The sequence below is a fragment of the Mastomys coucha genome, unplaced genomic scaffold (assembly GCF_008632895.1).
Source record: "Mastomys coucha isolate ucsf_1 unplaced genomic scaffold, UCSF_Mcou_1 pScaffold15, whole genome shotgun sequence".
Taxonomy (NCBI): Eukaryota; Metazoa; Chordata; class Mammalia; order Rodentia; family Muridae; genus Mastomys; species Mastomys coucha.
In genome coordinates this window covers 88,226,938-88,246,737 of record NW_022196897.1, presented here as the reverse complement: position 1 = coordinate 88,246,737, position 19,800 = coordinate 88,226,938, and the positions used below count along the sequence as shown (strand labels likewise).

The 19,800-nt window shown below is 41.7% G+C and overlaps 1 protein-coding gene across 11 annotated transcripts in view; it reads left to right on the top strand.

The window, feature by feature from the left end:
- The window catches only part of Cd44 (CD44 molecule (Indian blood group)), an 86,847-nt gene extending 67,390 nt beyond the window's left edge, over positions 1 to 19,457 (top strand). For all 11 annotated transcript variants that reach the window (XM_031371163.1, XM_031371164.1, XM_031371165.1 and 8 more), the window contains 4 exons: positions 2,070 to 2,138; positions 6,522 to 6,593; positions 8,527 to 8,605; positions 16,437 to 19,457. In XM_031371163.1, the coding sequence (XP_031227023.1) occupies positions 2,070 to 2,138; positions 6,522 to 6,593; positions 8,527 to 8,605; positions 16,437 to 16,641 (425 nt within the window). In that variant the 3' untranslated portion in view covers positions 16,642 to 19,457. The remainder of the gene's footprint in view (positions 1 to 2,069; positions 2,139 to 6,521; positions 6,594 to 8,526; positions 8,606 to 16,436) is intronic.
- Positions 19,458 to 19,800: the final 343 nt, after the last annotated feature.

The window sequence follows — 19,800 nt, the reverse complement described above, 5'->3', positions numbered from 1 at the left end:
TCCGAAATTACCTTTAGTTGGTGATGAACGGATTTGGGTTTTTTTGGTGATGGGTCGGTATATAAACCTTTTCTACGTGTGGTATGCTTCAAAGTTTATGATTTACTATTAGTAAGCTGAGACCCTCGTTTTTACTATAATAGTAAATATGTGACTTACTCGACTAAGTCTGAGATGGACTCAGAATGAAATTTTTATCTCAAGTAAGAACCTTCTCCACTTCTCTTCTTTATTTCTTTGTCTGTGTTAAGAAACTGACACTATAGAAAGGGAAATTGGAAAGGGGTTTCTGTGGCTTAACTAGACACCTCCTCCTCCTGGTGACTGTAATCTGGGTACCTCTTACCATTCAATCACTGATACAGTAAAGATGACTAACTTTAAATATAAATATGTATGTCTATGCACATATACCTAATTTGTAGAAAGACTCTACCTCCTCCACTCTCCCAAAGGACAAAGATAAGAAAATGATCTCATGGGAATCCCATATGCAAAGCAGATGGCCATGGCGACATTCTGATTGATGGAGGGAGGGGAAATCCTGGGTATTATAATGCTTGGCACATTCTCTTTGGCTTCCCACTCTAGGATTTCAAGAAAAGGTGCTTTTAAAATAGCAACCTTAGCAGTATTGTCAAGACCAAACCCCCTTACACTCCAAAGGCTTTTGGTTGTTGTCCTTATTAATAATCTTCTTTTCCTCCTTAAGACCTCCAAGTGCTGTTGTTAGATTCATGCAGAATGAATCAAAGGAGTGTCACAAATGAATGTCTCATGCTAGAAGGGCCCCATCATGCTACTTAATGGATTTATATTTAAAATGACAATCTTAGGTATAGTTTCTTAGGTGGTTATGCCAAGTCTAATTGCTATCAAATAAAACACTTTCTGCCAAGTTAGGACTCCCATGTGCTGATCCTATCTGATCAGTGTAAGAAAGGCAATGGTGCTGAGGGGTGTCCTTCAGTTCTTTGTAAATTCAGTGATTAGTAAATGGTCTGATTCTCATTCCCTGTTTTAATACAAAAGAATCACAGAGTGTATTTTTCTGATCATAAATATCTCTGTAGGCTGAATGTAAAACACTGAAACATGCAATGGCCATTGTGATGATGGGACTGGTGAAGGTGCTGGCTTCTGAAATGGTGATTTTGGTGGTGGGACTCTTGGTGTGGCATTTCATCAAGTTCTGTGGTCTGTTATTATAACCCTTCTCCAAGGAACAAAGCAGTCTCTCTATAATAGTTATATGCAATTACAAGCAAGCCCATGTCTCCTAACCAGGGAATCACATACAGAACATTTCACTATATTCTTTTTTCTAGGCACCCTTGTAGTGGCCTGTACCAACTTTTGGAACCCCTGTTCTCTGTGTATATTTGTTTCCCATATGATTTGACCTTTGAACTTAAAATTAGCTGCTCTTAAGTTTGTCTCTACCTAAAGCTTTCTGGTGATAGATATTTGAGAAGAAGAGATCATATCAATGATTGTTGATTGTGTGAGCTTAACTTTTTAAAGAAAATATGAACTGAGACTTCTGATGCTCAGCTCCATGTCATTCACACCATTTCACTGCTTCTTATTACACTCAAGTTTGACCTTTTTCCTCTCTGGATAAATAGTTTATTTTTTCCTTTGAGCCTTTGCCTCATTCATTCCTAAGAGCCTTTTGTTTCAGATTCAGAGAAATCTCTTTTTATGCTGTATGGTCTGAGCCACAGTGCACCCATTTAAGTGATCATATTCTAGTATCACAATCCTTATCCAAGCTATGAAGTATCTCATTCAAAACTCATCATATTTTTCTCAGAATATTCTTTAGCTTTGTTCTTGGATTTCTACCCACATGATATTTTTAATGCTCATTGAGGATGGCTTGTGCTGCCTCAGTTTCCTTAATTTTGATTAAGGATCTAGCCTATTCATCAATGTCTCAAAGGATGAGCAGTGCCTTCTTCCTTGTTATCAGATGATGGCTTTCTGAAACCACAACCAATGGAAAGGAAGATGACAGTATGAATGGAGACATAATGCTGACTGGTTTTTATTGTTTATTATTCTAGGCGATCGAGACTCATCCATGGACCCTAATGGGGGTTCCCACACTGTGACTCATGGATCCGAATTAGCTGGTGAGTTTAAAATGTTTAGTCACTGTTATAATCTCTGAACCCAATGATTGCTAATGAAGCATGCGTCAGTGTCCCTAGAGAATTGTTTCACACTTTTTTTTAAACACATGTATTTTCAGGCACAGGGAAGGCTTATTAAGTCACTTTGCTGGACCCCACCCCGAAGTTTTTGATTCACTAGGCCTGGGGTGAAGCCCAAGCATTTGTATTCCTAATATAAATTCCCAGTCATCCTGATACTGCTGTGATGGGCACTATACTTAGACAACTAACACTCTAGCAAAAGAGCTTCCATGTGAAAGGATCTGGAAGAATTCAAGTAATACTCCTCTGATGGTTAATTTTATGTCACAAACAAGCTAGAGTCATTCAAGAGAAGGGGTCCTCAATTGAGAAAATGCCTCCATAAGAGTGGGCTGTAGGCAAACTTGTAGGATATTTTCTTAGTTAATGATTGATGTGGGGTGGCCCAACTCTGTTGTAAGACCACTGCTCAGTTGGTGATCCTTTATTCTATATGGAAGCAAACCGAGTAAGCCACCAAGAGCAAGGTAGTACACAGTACTTTCCCTCATGGCCTCTGCATCAGCCTGCCTCTAGCCATGCTTGAGTTCCTCCTGCCTTGACTTCCCTCAATGGACTGTGACACATAAGCCAAATAAACCCTTTCATCCCCAAGTGGCCTTTGGTCATGGTGTTCATCACACTATGTGACCCTAACAAGGACAATCCTATTTTACACTGTCCCATTATAGAGTCAATAAGAGAGCTCTTTAGGCATGAAATAGCTTGGCTTTGATCCTCATTCCACTACCTCTAAATTGAACAAGATGATGACAGGGTCTAAGATTCAATGTCCTAGTTGATAATCTGGAGATATTGTCACAAGGCACCCTTTACAGACCAAATGACAACATAAATACCTAGAAAGGGTTTAGCATAAACCTGATAATGTAGCCAGCATTTCAGAATTAACTGTGTGCCAGAAAGATTAAGCAAAGAAAGCATTTCATTTCTACACTGAACTACATGAAACTGATGTTTCTGTAGGGCAAGTGATCCCAATACCAGGGAATTTAGAGCTTATTTACTATTAACATATCTAATTTCCTTGCAAACCCTATAATATATGAAAACACTATTATCATCATCGTATTACAGATGAGGAGACTGAGGTAAGAGGTAAGAAAGATAAGAGGAGGGAAGCAACTTGCCAAGTCGATATAACCAGAGAGTAGTGGAGCCAGGTTTCAAGCCTGGGGTCTCATATCGCCTCTCCTAAGCCCAGTCTGAAAGAAAATTCCATAATGACCATAATTACTACCAGACATGCATTATTAAATAGACTGCTGTTGGCCATGACTCAGATCAACCCCTGGAAACATTACTCCAGGCAGCAAAGTCTGATATGAGGTAAACTTACTTCTAATCCCTAATGCTGGGGTTCCAGAGACATTCTCTTAGCACTGCCTTCTGTGAGCTCCTGATTATTACAAATCTATGTGATCCATAGGATCCAGGGAATCCATACACATCAGCGGCCTCTGTTGCCTGAGTTTGATGCAAGTGCTGCCTCTAGTGTGCTAGTAAATCTGGGGATGAATATTTACATGGTGGCTTTGACAACAACCCTTAAATGTAGGAGCTCTGGGGTGTAGGGCTCCTTAGAAATTATCCTAAAATAGAGAGTAATGGTTCAAGCTCACCAGGCTCTTAAGCATACTTGGTATTCCTCAGCTTTAGTTTCCTTGTTAGTAAAAATAAACCTTAGGTCGCCTACTTCAGTAATTGAGATTTTTGTGTGTGTGTGTGTGTGTAAAAGTCAAGGTATTAAAAAAGTAAGAGATTACTGTTCAAAGGCATAGTTTCCAAAGCCAAGAGATCCCTACAACTATGAGTGCAGCCCATGGAGCAGCAGAGATTGCATGCAGAAGCTTGCTGGAAGTGCCTAATTTTGTCCCATCCAGAGAGATACACACTGGATGAGGGTCTGAGTTATCCAAGCCCCTCCCCTTCGGCTGATTGGTGTGCTCCGCTCTCTGCTGCCTTTCTCACAGTTGAATCCAACTGAATGATCTCCGTGCCCATGTCTGAGGTTGGGCCATGTTTCCAAACTGGTGTGTCCAGTGCCCTGCTTTGCAGAACTTGTTCTCCAGGCCCGTTCTACCCTGGTTAGATTTATGGAGCTCTCGGGCTGTCTGTGGCCCATCCTCTTGGGCTTTTGCTTGAAGTGAGAATCAGGTGGGTGGGAACTGGTCTTTTTCCTTTGGCTCCTGTGCAGGTGTCTATTGTTCAAACAGGAGGTTTCATCTTGTGCACACACCTAGATCTTTCCTTGCTGGGAGCATTTCTTCGGAAAAGGAAAATAAATAGATTATGATCTATTAATGGCCTTCTTTTCAAATATCAAAGGCTGCTATGAGTCAGACAAAAGAGACCAGTAGGAGTGACTATACCTTTACAGTGGTTTACAAGGTTAAAGTTCTCCAGTTTGGAGGACTGATATGCCATGACTTGTGCATGTAAAACCTGCCAGTTGCTCAGGACACTGACAGGTGGGTAGAAAATTTGCCTTGGACTTTTTTTTTTTTTTCTGAAACAGGGTGTTTTTGTGTAGCCCTGGCTGTCCTGGAACTCACTCTGTAGACCAGGCTGGCCTCGAACTCAGAAATCCTCCTGCCTCTGCCTCCCAAGTGCTGGGATTAAAGGCGTGCACCACCACTGCCAGGTGCCTTGGACTCTTTTGAGATCTGTGAAGGACATGCTGCTCTCAGAACATGATGAGGTCTGTCAGAACAACATAGAAATTATTTGGCTGTATTTTGTTGGATCTTTAGGAAATGCACCAAACTGCACAAACCAAACTGTACCATGTAGTTAGATTTTAGCATTCCCTCTGCAGAGTCTAAAGTTTGACCCTTTCAGATATTTTCCTTTTAAGCCCAGCTATCCTGGCCAATGGGCTAACCAAACAGTCTTGTCTAGGCTTCTCTCTCCTTGGTGGCCTTCAAGATTCCAGAACAAGTTGCTGTTTAGTGGCAAGGAGTAAAGGAAGAAAAGAAACAGAAAACCAAGACATTTCTTTTTAGATGTGGAAAAGATACGGTCTTCCTTGTTTTGAAAAGGGCACCTGGGCTCTGACTCAGAGACTGTCTTCTCACAATGCTTCTTTGCAAGTAGGGAGTTTTGTTCATTTCCTTATTTTGTCGTTTGCCAGTAGAAAGCATTCATCTTTCTATTACGTTTCACTGTCTTAGCATAGACTCTACTAACCTCTTATTTATAAACAGAAGAAGACAGTGCGACACCCCCCCCACACACACACACACTGTGGCAAAAATAAAATTGGCCTTCACACCAGTACCTACAATGTTCATCCTACTTTGCTTTCCATTGCTGTGATAAAGGCCTTCACCAAAGTAACTTGGGGTGGGAGAGGTCTATTTGACTTTCACATCCCGAGCCATGGTACACTGAAGAAAGTCAGGACAGGCATCTGGAGGCAGAAACTGAAGCAGAAGCCATGTAGGAATGGTACTTATAGCTTGTTCTCTATCAATGGTTCAACTTGAATTCTTATATCACCCAGGACCACTTGTCTGGGGTGGCCCTACCATGGTGAGCTGGGCTCTCCCACATCAATAATCAAGAAAGTTCACCCACAGATTTACTTATGCCTCTGATGGAGGCATTTCCTCATTTGAAATTCCCTCTTCACAGATGACTTGGGCTTGCATGTATCAAGTTGATAAAAATTGAGCAACACAATTTGCATGTGATTTTTTTTTAGACTTACTTTGGACTTTTTGAAGCATATAAATACATTAGGGATATAATTAAAATGAAGATGTTGTTTGTGGAGATTTGAGTGTTGCTTGAGATTTTTGTATTTCTAGCTAAGTGAGGGGGTCCTGTGTCTTATGGTACCACCATTTATAGAACTAATAAATACATACAACTACTACTATCATATACTTCTTTAAGTCTTTGTAAAATAACAGTGAAGTGGTTTCTGTTATGGTCCTCACTTTAAAAGTGAGAAAACAGAGAGTTAGAGATAATGACTTGGCCAGGCACACATTGCTGATAAGAGGTAGAGTTAGGGCCTAAATCCAGGGTTGACTAGCTTTGGAGCTCAAGGTCAAACACTACCCATCACTGTTCTTGCCACAAAAATAACATTTGTAAGCTTTAACTTTCTTGGGAGGTGAGGAGAGGTGATATTTTTTGCCTAACACTTTATAACCCTCTCTGTATCTTGAATCTATTTAGAGTTTCCAGTGAGGTAACAGTTGGAGGGTAGCCCAACACCATGCTGTGGCAGGAACTCCTGAGTATATATTTCAAACTTGGGCTAAAAGAGCTTGTTGCTTTTCCCCTTAGGACACTCAAGTGGGAATCAAGACAGTGGAGTGACCACAACTTCTGGTCCTGCAAAGAGACCTCAGATTCCAGGTGAGTTTCCCACCATGAAGCAAACATCAGATAATTACAGCAAGATTCTCAGAATATCCTAGACGAGACCTCATCAAATGCACATATGGCTCCCTTCAGCAAGCTTAAGTATAAGCAAAAAAATACTACAGTACCCTTGTAGTCCTCTTTGTTTCCCCCTCTGGGTACCCATTAGATGGATGAGTTCACACTGAGGCCTACCTCAAAGAACTGATGCATCAGTTACTAAGGCATTTTTCCCCCATGAATGATGATGGAGCATCCAAAGGACCCCATGGCACACCCAAGTCCATCATAGATCAACCCAGTTTCCCCCATATTTCTAGGACTGAGATGAAGTATGTCATTCTCTTGCATTGGCAGGCAGGGAAGAGATACCAGATCATCTGTGTTGGCTGGAGTGAAAAACATTCCTCCGGTCCTCAAACTACTCTGCCTTGCATGTAGGGAGGGAGCTATGACATCTGGCTTCCCCATGTTACAGGACTTAGCATTTGATGCAATTTCTTCTTTTAGCTTGAGGTCGAAAATGAGCATGTGTAAAGGGGGAGATTCCACAAAGGAAGTTTTTCTTAATGCTGTAAATTACCCTTTTAACAGTTTCTTTGGAGGGCTCCAAAACAGCTTCCCTTGTGGGGCCTTGCTCCTTTGTCTCAACTTATTGACCACCTGAGGAGGCAGGACCTGTACAAAAGAGAGAATGAGCATTCAGGGAGGAGTGGGAAGGGGATAGCAGGCTGAATTGATTCATCCCAATATAGTGAGAAGGGATGTGGACTTCTCAGTGCTGAAGGCCAGGCAGAGTAGGGGAAGGAAGGACAGAGATGACATCTTCCTGAAAGTGCCCTGGCTTCCTTGAAGTAAACCCAAGGGGATGCACAGCCTGAAGTAAGAGGAAATCAAGACTCCCAAGGAGAACTGGGGCTGACACATCCCTGTCTTTCTTCTTTCTCAATCCTTCGTTTACCACACACATCTGCAAGTGAATCAATTCAACTTGTCAATCCTATTGAAGCCCAAGTTTTAAACATGTGCATAACATTACATCAATCCCCAAGTGGTACATAATTATCCAGTAAACTTTAGAAACTATAGCTTAGAAAGTGGATGGAAATATCAATCACTTACTGTATGTTAGTACCCACAAGTGTTAAAGCTCCAGTCTCAATTGATGTTCTTCCTAATATTTTTTTCAAAGTAACTTATTTCAAAGCTGCCACATGTCCTATTTGGCTAATATTTTCTGTCTGTGAGTTCCACTTTCCGTGTCATTAAGTACCTTTGAATTATGTAGCACATAACAAAATGTATGAATCCTGATCCATGTATTAAATCCCTTACCTTTGAACATTAAGTTGGCTTCAACTTATATTGGTGTAAGCAGAATAACAGTAGACATCTTTAAAGCTAACTTTGAGATACTCTAGCTCTTTAGAAGTGTAACTTCTAAATCAAAAACCATGAGTAATTTGGAGTCTGTCATCAGTGGAGCCGAATGACTGAAAGAAGTGGCAGATGTCTCCCTTTTTTCACTCTTACCATAGGAACATTCATTGCCCACCAGATTATGAACTCCATCTTTGTTTTGAGTGAAATGCAAGGCAGAAATGCATGGCATGGGCTGTTTCTGTTAAGAGAAATAATTTCTGTCAAAGGAAATAAATTTCCTTTAATCTACTTAGCAGTTCACCAAAAACATGTACAGGCTTCAACAGGCTGCTTGATATCATTTTGGAAACACTTTTATTCTGGAAGAAGTATTGATAAAAGGTTAATAAGAGAAGCCTGTTGGATGAACGTCTACAACAGAGTCTGTCTTAGGACGCTTTAGCTCAGCTGTTGGTCAGACCTCTCTGCAGAGCTGACTGGAGGTTTTATTTTATTTCATAAAGCATGTTTGTGAAGCTCACGTATGTCCTTTTCTTCCCCACAGAATGGCTCATCATCTTGGCATCCCTCCTGGCACTGGCTCTGATTCTCGCCGTTTGCATCGCTGTCAACAGTAGGAGAAGGTAAGAGAAAGTGCCCCTTGCAACTTTCCACTTTGAAGGGCATCGTGGAACTTGGGTTTTATATCCGTGTTGCTCAGAGGATACCCCTTGTAACTGTAGGTCTTGGTACCCTCGAGCTTGTTAGACATGTAGGGCTTCTTGCCTGACACCAGATTTCCTGTACTAGCATTCACCCTTTACCAAGATCCCAGGGAATCCTGCCAATATCATAGTTTAAGAAGACCTTCTCTGCCCAACTCTTTAGAGAAATAAGATATCTATGATGATTTGGAACCCCTCCTTTAAGCAGTGGTTGAGTTTTACTCTTCCTAAATTTTTCATGGTTAGATGTTATGAAATAGTTCACTGGAAAGACAAATAAAGTATATACTTAGCCATTGGCTCATTAAACAAATATTAACTAAGTTTTTTTCCCAAGGCTTAAAATATTGTATAACAAATCAAGAATTGTTCATCTTCCTTTGACCATTGGAAGCTTATGGAACCTTCTAGAATCTTTGCCCAAAATTGGCATAGGCCCTGTTTTGTTGCTTGTTTCTCTTTAAGGATGTTATTTTGTGTTTTATGAAAGATTCAGTTGGAGGGATTTAGGGCATTGCCTAGGAAAATCTTTCTCACGGTTAGGTCTATGAAGCACTGATAAACTTCTAGGCTAGAGAGTCGGTTCAGTACCACAGAAAGGGCAAATTGGCTGTCTTCACATTTTTGAAATCCCTCTCTCCCACAGTAACAAAGGCTCTGTATTCTGAAAGTCATTTACATAGTGTGCACTTTTAATTAATTTATAATTAGCCTCTCACTAGAGTACTACCCAAGGTGAAAGGCAGGGCAGTAGTAACTGGAGCATCAGGAGATGGAAACTTTAAGCCAGGGCACTCAAAAAACAAAATAAAACAACAACAATAAAAACAAACAAACAAAAACTAAGTCTAAATTCCTTCTCAGACTTTTTAAAGAGTCATTGTTTTTTCCTAAATGTCTGCTGCAGATATTAAGCTCTTTTGTAAATATCCCTTGGGATAGCCTCTTGGAAGGCTGGAGTCTTCTTACTTACCTGAGCCGCCTTTACTGTGCCTCTAAATCACCTCACAGGCCCCAAATGCTTCAGATTCTGAGAAGTCAGGAGAGAAATGTACACTTTGTTGTTGCTGTTCAGACAGAATAAGCAACTATTTCCAGTGGCCTGCACAGTCTCTGAAGGGTTTCTCATCATCTGCAGAAACCAAATAACATGGTTCTACAGTGCTTAGAATTCCTGAAAGTACTCACTCAAATCATGGTGCTGCTACCTATGTCTTTGAGGGTATAAGAAAACTATCAGTCATGAGTGCTGACCACCCATGGGTCAAAAGCTGGGGAAAATCAGAGAGACCTCCTATAGGCTCCTACGATTAGATGAAAACAAATAGAGGCACTGGGGAAGCCCTTCAAAGAGCTTTTATTCTTCCTCTTGGCGTCCCTGTGCTCTCTTGGATTATTTTTGCTCAATTAAATATGAACTTCCTTTTGTTTGGAATCAGCCTTTGATTTCAGGCCCTAGAATGTGTCACATGTACAGTCCATAAGCTTTGCAGATGTCACCATGGAGATGTCCCAGATGCTGTTGGCGTGGGGGCCCCTCCTTCAGCATCTCAGCTGTCCTGGAGAGCAGTTGGAATCTGCACATTGTAGCATCTTATCCCTCATGGCTCCCTGTCTCCTCAGCAGCAGAGAAAGGACCTCATGGCCTCCTCTCCCCTTGTCCCCAGGCCAGCCATCACCCTAGCAACCCGCAAACAGGGACAGGCAAAAGCTGGCTGAGCCAGCCTCTCACCGGGAAAGCAGCTTCGTGGACTCCATAAATTATTGTGTCCTGATTTGATAATTGAAAACAGATTTGCCACACTGCTGAAAAGTAGTTAAGAACCGAATGGGCCCCTTAATGTGTGTTGTGTTCCTAAAGCTAATAGCCCATGGACCCCTTAATGTGTGCTGTGTTCCTAAGGCTAATAGCCCATCTCTAATCCTGTTAGAGGGCAGGAGCCTTTCTGCTTTGAGTACTGCATTTAAGAAAGATATGGAACCCTATTTTCATCAAAGAAAGTTTGGTCCAGAGGGGATTCATTTATTCAACAAACATCTTTTGCAGGCATCTATGGCTGTTAGCATTAATGAGGAAGGAGAGAAAATGAAGAACATGTCTCTTCACTAAAACAGTCTTGAGGTTTAGATGTATGGAGGCCTAAGACTGGCTGACAGCTGGGAAGATGTTTCTGTTAGTAATGTATTGCTATGCACAAATGAGGGCCTGAGAGTCATGCCCCCAGAACCCACTTCAAAAGCTGGTCATGATGGTGTGATCTCATAATCCCAGCACTGGCGAGTCAGAGACAAGAGTCTCTCCCTGGAGCTTGCTGGCCAGTCTAGTGAAATTAGTGAACTCCAGGTTCAGTGATGAAAAACCTGTCTCAATAAAGAAGGTGGAGAGTGACTCAGAAAGACACCCAACATTGACCTTTGGCCTCCATGCTCACATGTGCCCAGGAGCCAATAAACGTAAATGCACACACGAGTGTACACACACAAACACCCAGCTATCATTGAGGACATCCTTGGTGCTCATTGAACCAGAGGTGGCATTGGCCACAGATACCAACTCCCAGCATGCTTCTATGGCAAAGTTCTCTGAGAGTCGCAGCATCTGAATGGCCCTGACAGGGAGGGGTATCTGAGAGATGACTCAGCAATTATAAGCACTGCCTGTCCTTGAGGAGGACCCATGTCCAGTTCCCAGCACCCACATGGTGGCTCACAACCACCTGCAACTCTAGGTTCATGGATCTGCCACCCTCCTCTGGGCTCTGAAGGCACCTGGCAAACATATGGTATACATACATCCACGCAAGCAAAGCATCCATGCACATAAAATAAAAATAAACAATCATTTTTTTGGAAAGACACTGATGGTGGAGGTGTTCCATGATTTCCTCAACTTTTCCCACCCTTGACATGATCCATACCAGCTTTTCCTGCCACATTCATGAAACCAGGGGCCTGAATTACAGCTTTCTGTGCTCCCCATAAGAGCAAGTTGCATCAGGAGCCAGTTGTGTTGGTAGATATTGGATGAGGCCCAATAGTAGCAGCCCTTAGGCACCTTCCTCTTGAATTTTTCTGATGTGTCTGGAAAGGTAAAAAGCCACAAGGGCCTTGCCAAAGAAGGCTTTGGAACTCAGGTCTGGTCTCAAAAGACTCTATCCTGGCTGTTCAGAGCAGGCCCCATCAGCCTTCCCTTTCATGAGAGTGATGGTATTTTTAGGGAACCTTTCCCTAGTCATAAATCTCCATGATTTGGTAAGCTTTTCTTCCTGTTGTGTAGCAGCCAAGCTTCATCTGATCTGTGCTCACTTGAACTGGTTCTACATCCTAAAACAGTGCTATCCATGAGAATTCCTCCAGGAATGATCATGTTCAATGTCTACTCTCTAAGCTACAATCATAGCGACTTTAGACTCACTCTATCATAGAAGTAAGATGCTTCCCCCTCAGGAAAAATTTTTATTTAGAAATAATGTGAGCTGAAAGAAGGGCATGTAATCGCACAGGTTTGGAGATACCCAGGCTGCACATCGCTAGAGAAAAGAGCAGCCTAGCAAACAAAGCATTCTGTTGGGTGCTTGGAGGTAGCTAAAGTGTCAATCATCAGGATGAATTTGTTAAAGCAAATTTTAAGTGAATTTTAAATCGTGCTTTGTTTAAATTTAACTGCATGTAAGACTGGGCATGGCAGCACACACCTGTAATCCTAGCAAGCTAAAGCTGGAGAATCATGGATATGAAGCCAGCCTAGTGGCATAGCAAGACCCTGTCTCAAAGTAAACAGGTCAAACAAACAAAGAAACAAATAGCCACATGTGGCTGGTGTCTACTATATTAGATAGCACATCTCTAGTACATTGCAAAAGTGAATTCATAAACATCTGAAGGGATTTGGGGATAGAAAAGCCATGAATTCAATTGCCAAGTTATTTGTCTAAGTAGAGATAAATTCCAGAATGCTCTCTAAAAGTATGTTATCTGAATCCAGCGCCTACCTGGTCTGCCCACCCTTTCCAGAATAAGTACAGGGCTGGCTCATTTCCCTTCCTGTGTTTCCTGTGTGTTCTGTAGTGCTTGCAGTTCAAGGGAAGAAAAGAAAAGATGAGATGAGGTTTTGTAAGGAAGGACATCTGATCTCTAAGACACAGCTGTAAAGATACCAGACGTAGTGTGGCGTTGGGCACCACTCTTGGATTCAGCCTCTGGTTTACAAACACCTCTTCAGCACCCACTTTCTGTACTGAAGACTATAACTAAGGACAAGGAAAAATATCAGAAATCTTAAAACCGCTTATTAATTACCCAGAGCACTTGATATTGCACTGTTTCTCAGTTACTTAATCCTAAGTAACCTTCCTGAAAGAACATAGACAGATAGTAGAGACAGAGATCTAGAGGTCAGTGGGTCAACACAGTGGACATATCTACCTGTCTGCTGTTACACACTTTCGAACCAGTTCCTTCATTTAGAAAAACGGTTCTCAACCTGGGTTGTAACCCCTCTAGGGGTTGAAAGACCCTTTCACAGGGGTTGTCTAAGACCATCCCGCATATTAGATATTTATATTACGATTCATAACAGTAGCATATAATGAAGTAGTAACAGAAATACCGTTATGGTTGGAAGTCGCCACAACATGGGGAACTGTATTAAAGGGTATTATAGTCTTAGGAAGGTTAAGAGTGACCGATTTAGAGGAACAGCGTCAATCTGGTCCTGCCTACATGAATAGACATATTTTTAAACTTACAAAGCCCTTTGCTGTTTTTTATCCCACCTCTCAACAATCTGGTTGATAAGCCAATGGGACTTAGGTAGGTTAGGCAAGTTTCCTCTAAGAACACAGGCTATGTCATCTGAGTGCTTGGAATAATACAGGCAGTGTTCGCCTCCAGCTTTTGAGTTATCTTGCCAATGCATAGAGGGAGGCAGGTGGAGTGCTGGGGTTGTTAGCCTGGTCTCTGGCAGCTCTAACAAGCAGGCTTTGCCACCCACTCTCAGTAGGCCAGTTAAACAGGTAAGTCAGTGCAAAGCAGAGAAAGAGGAGGTAGACAATGTGACCATTGGGAAAAGGAACAAATAAAGATACACCTTGACATTCCTTCCCCCAAATCCATCTCCAGAGTCTAGACGTGAAGTATAAATAGAGGATAAGATTTCTGGGCAGCTGAGCAATTGTAGTGATGGCAAGACCCCACCTATCGTTGGCCCAGTATTGTGTGGGCTCCAGGCTGTCTGGCACGGCAGTCGTTAAAGCTGTGGGAAAGATGTGAAATCTCTTTCCCAAAGACAAGGTCCTCTCTGCTTGCACCAGGATTCAGCCTTTTCTTCTCCCAAGTATGATATTCTTAGGAAATTCTAATTTCTTGGTGCCCCTTGTGTCAATGGTCTGATAGCCCAAAGGAGGGGAACAAAGTTCTCTATAGGGTGCCATTGTTCCTGTGAGGACACTTACAGTGAAAACAGCCAAAGAAACCATTAGAGTTTATGTCCCAGGGCTTTCATTCTATTAACAACTGCAGTCTGCACTTGAATGCTTACTATACTCCAGGTTCTCTTCTGGTTATCCAAGGCCTTAGTTTGTTCAACTCACAGCATTCATAAAAGCAATACATAGCATCAGCAGACTGACTATTGAATCCCCACCATCCTTTGAGGCTGACAGTGCTAACAGCCTGATTTCACAAGCTCATAAAGTGAGGCTCAGAGAAGTCAAGTGAGTTGCTTCAGGCTATACAGCTGCACTAAGCATTCGACGCACCCTACTGCCTGTATGGGCCTTGCCAGTATTCTCAGCCCTCATCCATTTATTTCACAGTTGAAACATCTTCCCTTCCACCCTTCCCCACACCTATGCTAGGTAATACAGGATCTGCTTCCTGTTGAGGTAGTATATTTTTGACTTCCCCAAACAAAAGATTAAAGTTTATGGCCTTGGCAGTCTTACAGAGAAGAGCTCATGATCACAAATAATAGACATTTTGTCTCTAGAGTTCAAAATATCCAGGAGCAAAGAAAACCATTCCAGTTTCATACTGTTTCCAAACCTACAGCATTGACAGAACTAGGCAGAGCGCAGCCACTTAATCCTGAAACTCGAGATCTGAGTATGGTCTCAGTCATTCTTACTTATGTGACCTCAAGAAAGTCTCAAAAGTGCCCTGGCCCTCATTTCTCACTGCTGTAAAATGGAGCAATTGCCACTTTAATGAAGGTTATAGCAACTTCTTGTGCTCTGCCTAGAGTTAACCATGTATTTAATAAATGTTTTCATCCATTTCCCATCACCATAGCTGTGAAGCTGTAAGACTTGGCTTCCATTAGCCTAATCTAACTGCTACATACACAGCAACAATCAGGTTACAAGAAAGAGAAACCTCTGAATCAGGCTGGGAGGGGCCAGGCAGTGCCATCAGAATCACAAGGACAAGATCAGAGTCACCCTTTTATCATAGAAGCCCTTCTCCTGCCTTAGAATCTTGAGTCACACTGCTAAGAAACCTTAAAGTGGCACAAATGGTGGTATCAAATGTCCTATTGCAGGACTATGTGGAAGTTAGCCAACCATGGGGAGATAAAAATCAATATGGCTTTATCCTTCTGGAGCATGGTTGCTTTCTTATTCCCCATACATGCTACAATAATACTGACAAAGCAACAGTGTTGACTGAAAGAGGAAGTAGCGGAACTTTCTTGAGTACACAGATCAAAATGATTTACGATCACAGTCGTCATGGTTTATCTGAGGCGGCGGAACTGTAATGCTCCAGAGGCAAACATTTGCACTGCACAGGGAAGGAGAATCAGGGCTCCAGCGTCAGATGGATCGGGGTCACTCTTTCATTGCGTGTGGACTAACTTAGAAAGACTGTTGGATTTTCATGCCCCTGTGAGTTTCTTCAACTCTAAAGGGGCTAGGGTGTAATAATAGCTTTGGGTTTCTCCACTCCTGATTCTCAAAGGTTGTAGCAGAATTCTTTGAAGTGTGGGGTGTAATGTTTGTTGTTTTAAGAAACCAGAGACTGAATTTAGGCTCTATATGGAGTCTCGACCCCTTTGGAAGGGGAGTCGAATAACTTACCAGGGATCACATGTCAGATATCCTGCATATCAGATATTTACATTACAATTCATAACAGTAACAAAATTACAGTTATGAAGTAGCAATGAAAATAATTTATAGTTGAGGTCACTTCAACATGGTGGGCTTTCATTAAAGGGCTGCAGCATTAGGAAGGTTGGGAACCACTGACCTAGGACATCATGCATACTAGGCAAGTATTCCACCACTGAGCTATATCCTCAGACCTCTTTGCCTTCTTTGAGACTGGGTTTCATTGAGTTATCCAGGCTGATCTTGAACTTAATTTTTGTAGTCCAGGAAGGCCTTCAACTTGTGATCTTCCTGTCTCAGGCTCTAAGTAGCTACAAATACAGGCTGTTAAACCTCAGAGTCTGGACCCCAGCTCTTGATCTTTTTGATTTCTTCTTCAGTAGATTAGATAGATAATTTCCACATCTGAGAAGTTCCCTTTTGAGGCAAGACTAGGGAATCTCACTTTAAAAAGTGATGGAGTCAGGAAGATGAAGTAGAGAAAGTACCACACTTAGTTCTGGGCACATAAGAAGACCACACTAAATTATACGGATGATTATGATGATGTCCCCAGTGGTACTGGTCATGATGGCGATTGTTGGTTGGTTGATTGACTTCTGCATCCTTTCTCACAAGATGTTTTTAAAAATCATCAGGTGTGGGCAAAAGAAAAAGCTGGTGATCAACAGTGGCAATGGAACAGTGGAGGACAGGAAACCAAGTGAGCTCAACGGGGAGGCCAGCAAGTCTCAGGAAATGGTGCATTTGGTGAACAAGGAACCATCAGAGACTCCAGACCAGTTTATGACAGCCGACGAAACCCGGAATCTGCAGAGTGTGGACATGAAGATTGGAGTGTAGTGCCTACGCCATTAACTTGAAAAGACACCACAATTGGAGACATGTCATTACTGGGAGCTGGGACCCTTAACAGATGCAATGTGCTACTGATTATTTTTATTGGGGATTATTTTTAGCATAAAAATTTCTATTCCTTTTTTATTTTATTTTATTTTTTTAAAATCTGCTCCAATTCATGAAAATAGCATTGCTTTCTGAAATGAGGGCCCAAAGAATATTCCATTAAGAATTTGACTCTTCCAGTTCCTTCCTAGAGGTCTTGCATTACCAGGGTATGCTATCATAGGCTTCTACCAAATGCATATTATTGGTCCCTATTGAACCTGTCCTTACCCAAAGTTCCAGGAAACATCCACAAGCTAAGGATTTTCCCCAGAACTTAGAGAGATTGGTCTCTGGGAGGAAATTTGAATGGGTCCATATTGCCTCTCCAGCAGTCTAATCCTTAGGTGTTGCTTTCCAGTGGGGTGGGAGATCAGGTGTACTGGTTACACACTTTCTTTTTAGACTCCCTTCTGCTGGAAAATTTTCAGATGCTTCTGAGAGATTCCCCAAAGGGTGACGCTATTTATCTTTAGTAAGCTATTTATCTTTGTTTTTGAAATATCAAACCCTGGAGGTCCTTTGTTCAGTATGACTTTTTTTTTATTTTGTTTTGTTTTGTTTTTTTAGGCTACTTTGTCAGAAGCATAACAGGGTATAAGTTGATTCATAATAAATACCTGTCCATCTTCCATCTTGACCCGTTGTGCTGTGATCCTTCAGTTTCTAGACCCAGCGAGGTCTGAGTCTTTGTAGCACATCAGTATGACCTTAGTATGGTCCTCCTAAACTCATGTTAGAGCGTCTGTGCCCGGCTTGGGTTCACCCAGATGAATCTCATAGAAGATCAAGGACAGGAGCACTGTTTTCAGTCTAGGCTATCAAAGGGGTATCTCTCCTGTTTAAGAATCTGAATTGAGAGTAGGAGAGCTTCAGTCCCTTTTGTGCTTTAGTGACCACCCTTTTCTCCTTCTGATAGGGCACATTAAGTTTTTATAACTTACAACTTTTGCAGTCCTGTTTCATAAAGACTGATCTAACTAGTGATTTCACAAAACAGAGTGCTGGGGACTTGTGACACCTTATAATAAAAGGAGAAGCCAACAAAAATGAAAGTGTAGGCAGGGAGCACAATTGGCATGAGGAGGTGTGAGGTGCAACCTGCATCTCACTCTTTCCATGGCTGCTGTGTTTGTTGATGCTTTCACAAGTCAGTTGGTACTTGGAATCAGTTCCCCAGGGAATCCCTCAAAAAGCCATAGGACTGCCCACCACTGGAATCTTATCATCAGATAAGCAGGTTTATGGTTTAGCAAAAGGAGAATGCTGTTACTCTCTGACCTCATAGTTTTCACATACTGGGCAAGTGTTTATTCATCTGCCAGGATGCCCCATCGTTCTTGGATCTTCCTAGGTATCTTGTAGAAGACATTAAATCTATAAAATAAGGCTGTCTCTAAAATGGAACTTCCTTTCTAAGGCTCTCATTTTTACTGTTGACTAAATTTATATGTTTAATAGTTTTTTTTCCAAATAAAAACAAACAAACAAAAGGAGAAAAGTTTTGCACCTGAGTCAGGTTTGAGTTTATATCAAAAGTGGATGTGAAGGTTTTGTTTAAAGGAGACATACATATGTTCTGACACTCATTGTGAGCTTCAGCTCTCCATACATTCCAGCCTCCCTCCTTCCCTGCCCAGCTCTCACCCAGGGCCATGGCTGTCATAGACTTTCTTTCTCTTTCTCTGTGAATACTACTAGCTAGTTCCACATTTAGATACCTGGTTTTCTGGTACAAATAGACACTAGATGACCCTTGGCTGTTCTCCACTGGTATTAGAATGTTCCCTGTCCTTAAAGCTGTCCTGGCCTACCACACCCACAACAGGCTCCCTGGGGCTCTTTAACCTGTATGCAGCAAGCCACTCTGAGACTGGGCATAAAAGGGCTCTGTCAAGCTCTCCATGGCCCCTCGATGCCCTTTGAGGGCACAAGAAGGGTCATGCAAGACTCAGAGCTAGAGATGATTCTCCACCCATTCTAGAAATGTCCACTAGTTGGGTTGTGGTAGGATATTGTTTGCCGTAGTGGTGCTGATTCTGGTAGCTCAATTTGGCTTTATGTTACTCCTACCAATGACTTGCTTGATAATATGAGTTAAGTCATTGAACTGGGGTCTTGTTAATAAAAATAATGGGCTGGAATTTAGTAATTTTGTAAAGTACTAGGAGCATTTAAAGTGTTCTTTTGCCACCAATTAGAAATCTCTCATGCATCCTGGGGGCTTTCCTTCAGTTTGCCTTGGCTAAAAATCAAATGAGATGAAAGATGCCTTCATGTCTATATTTCGTATGTTCTGGCTAGATAAAATGGGTGTTTCCAGAAGAACCTTTAAAAAACTTTATATTAACATCCATAACACCAGGAAGTGGCTTTTTAGCTAAAATCCATCCAAGACTTTACTTTTTCACATAAAGTGGAAAAAACAGCCACCATCTTTGGGAAAGTAAAACATTCATAAGAACAGGGATTGCCCACTATGATGTCCTGTGTCTTTGTGTAAGTCCTATGTGTTGACTTTCCAAACATAGCCAATTGCTAAGTCTGTACAATGAGTTTTTCTATTGTTCCTTTGATTTTTCAGAAACCACCCTCTCCTTTTCTAGTTTTTGTATATTTATTGGTTGACTAATAATAATGAGGACAACATGATGTGTATATTACCCAATTGAAAGTGTGTATTGGAAAATATTAAAAGGCTGTAAGAAACGGAACTCAGGGTCTCTGATGTGAAGGGCCTGGGAAGTGGAGGGGGGCAGAAGATGATTGTCTGAATGTCTGAATAATATGGAAGAAGTCAGAGGCAGCTGGCATCATGTTCCTGGTTTTGTTTTGTTTTCTTCTTTTCTAGCCCCTGTTATTTTTCTTTTTTTGTTGTTTGTTTTTGTTTTGTTTGTTTGTTTGTTTGTTTGTTTTTTGAAACAGGACCTCACAGAGCTCAGGCTGGTACTGAACTCACTATGTAGCTTAGCCCTTTCTTTCCCTTCTCCTTGAGTGTGTGTGTGTGTGTGTGTGTAGTGCATATGTGTGCATGCGTGTTTGAATATGTATAGAAAC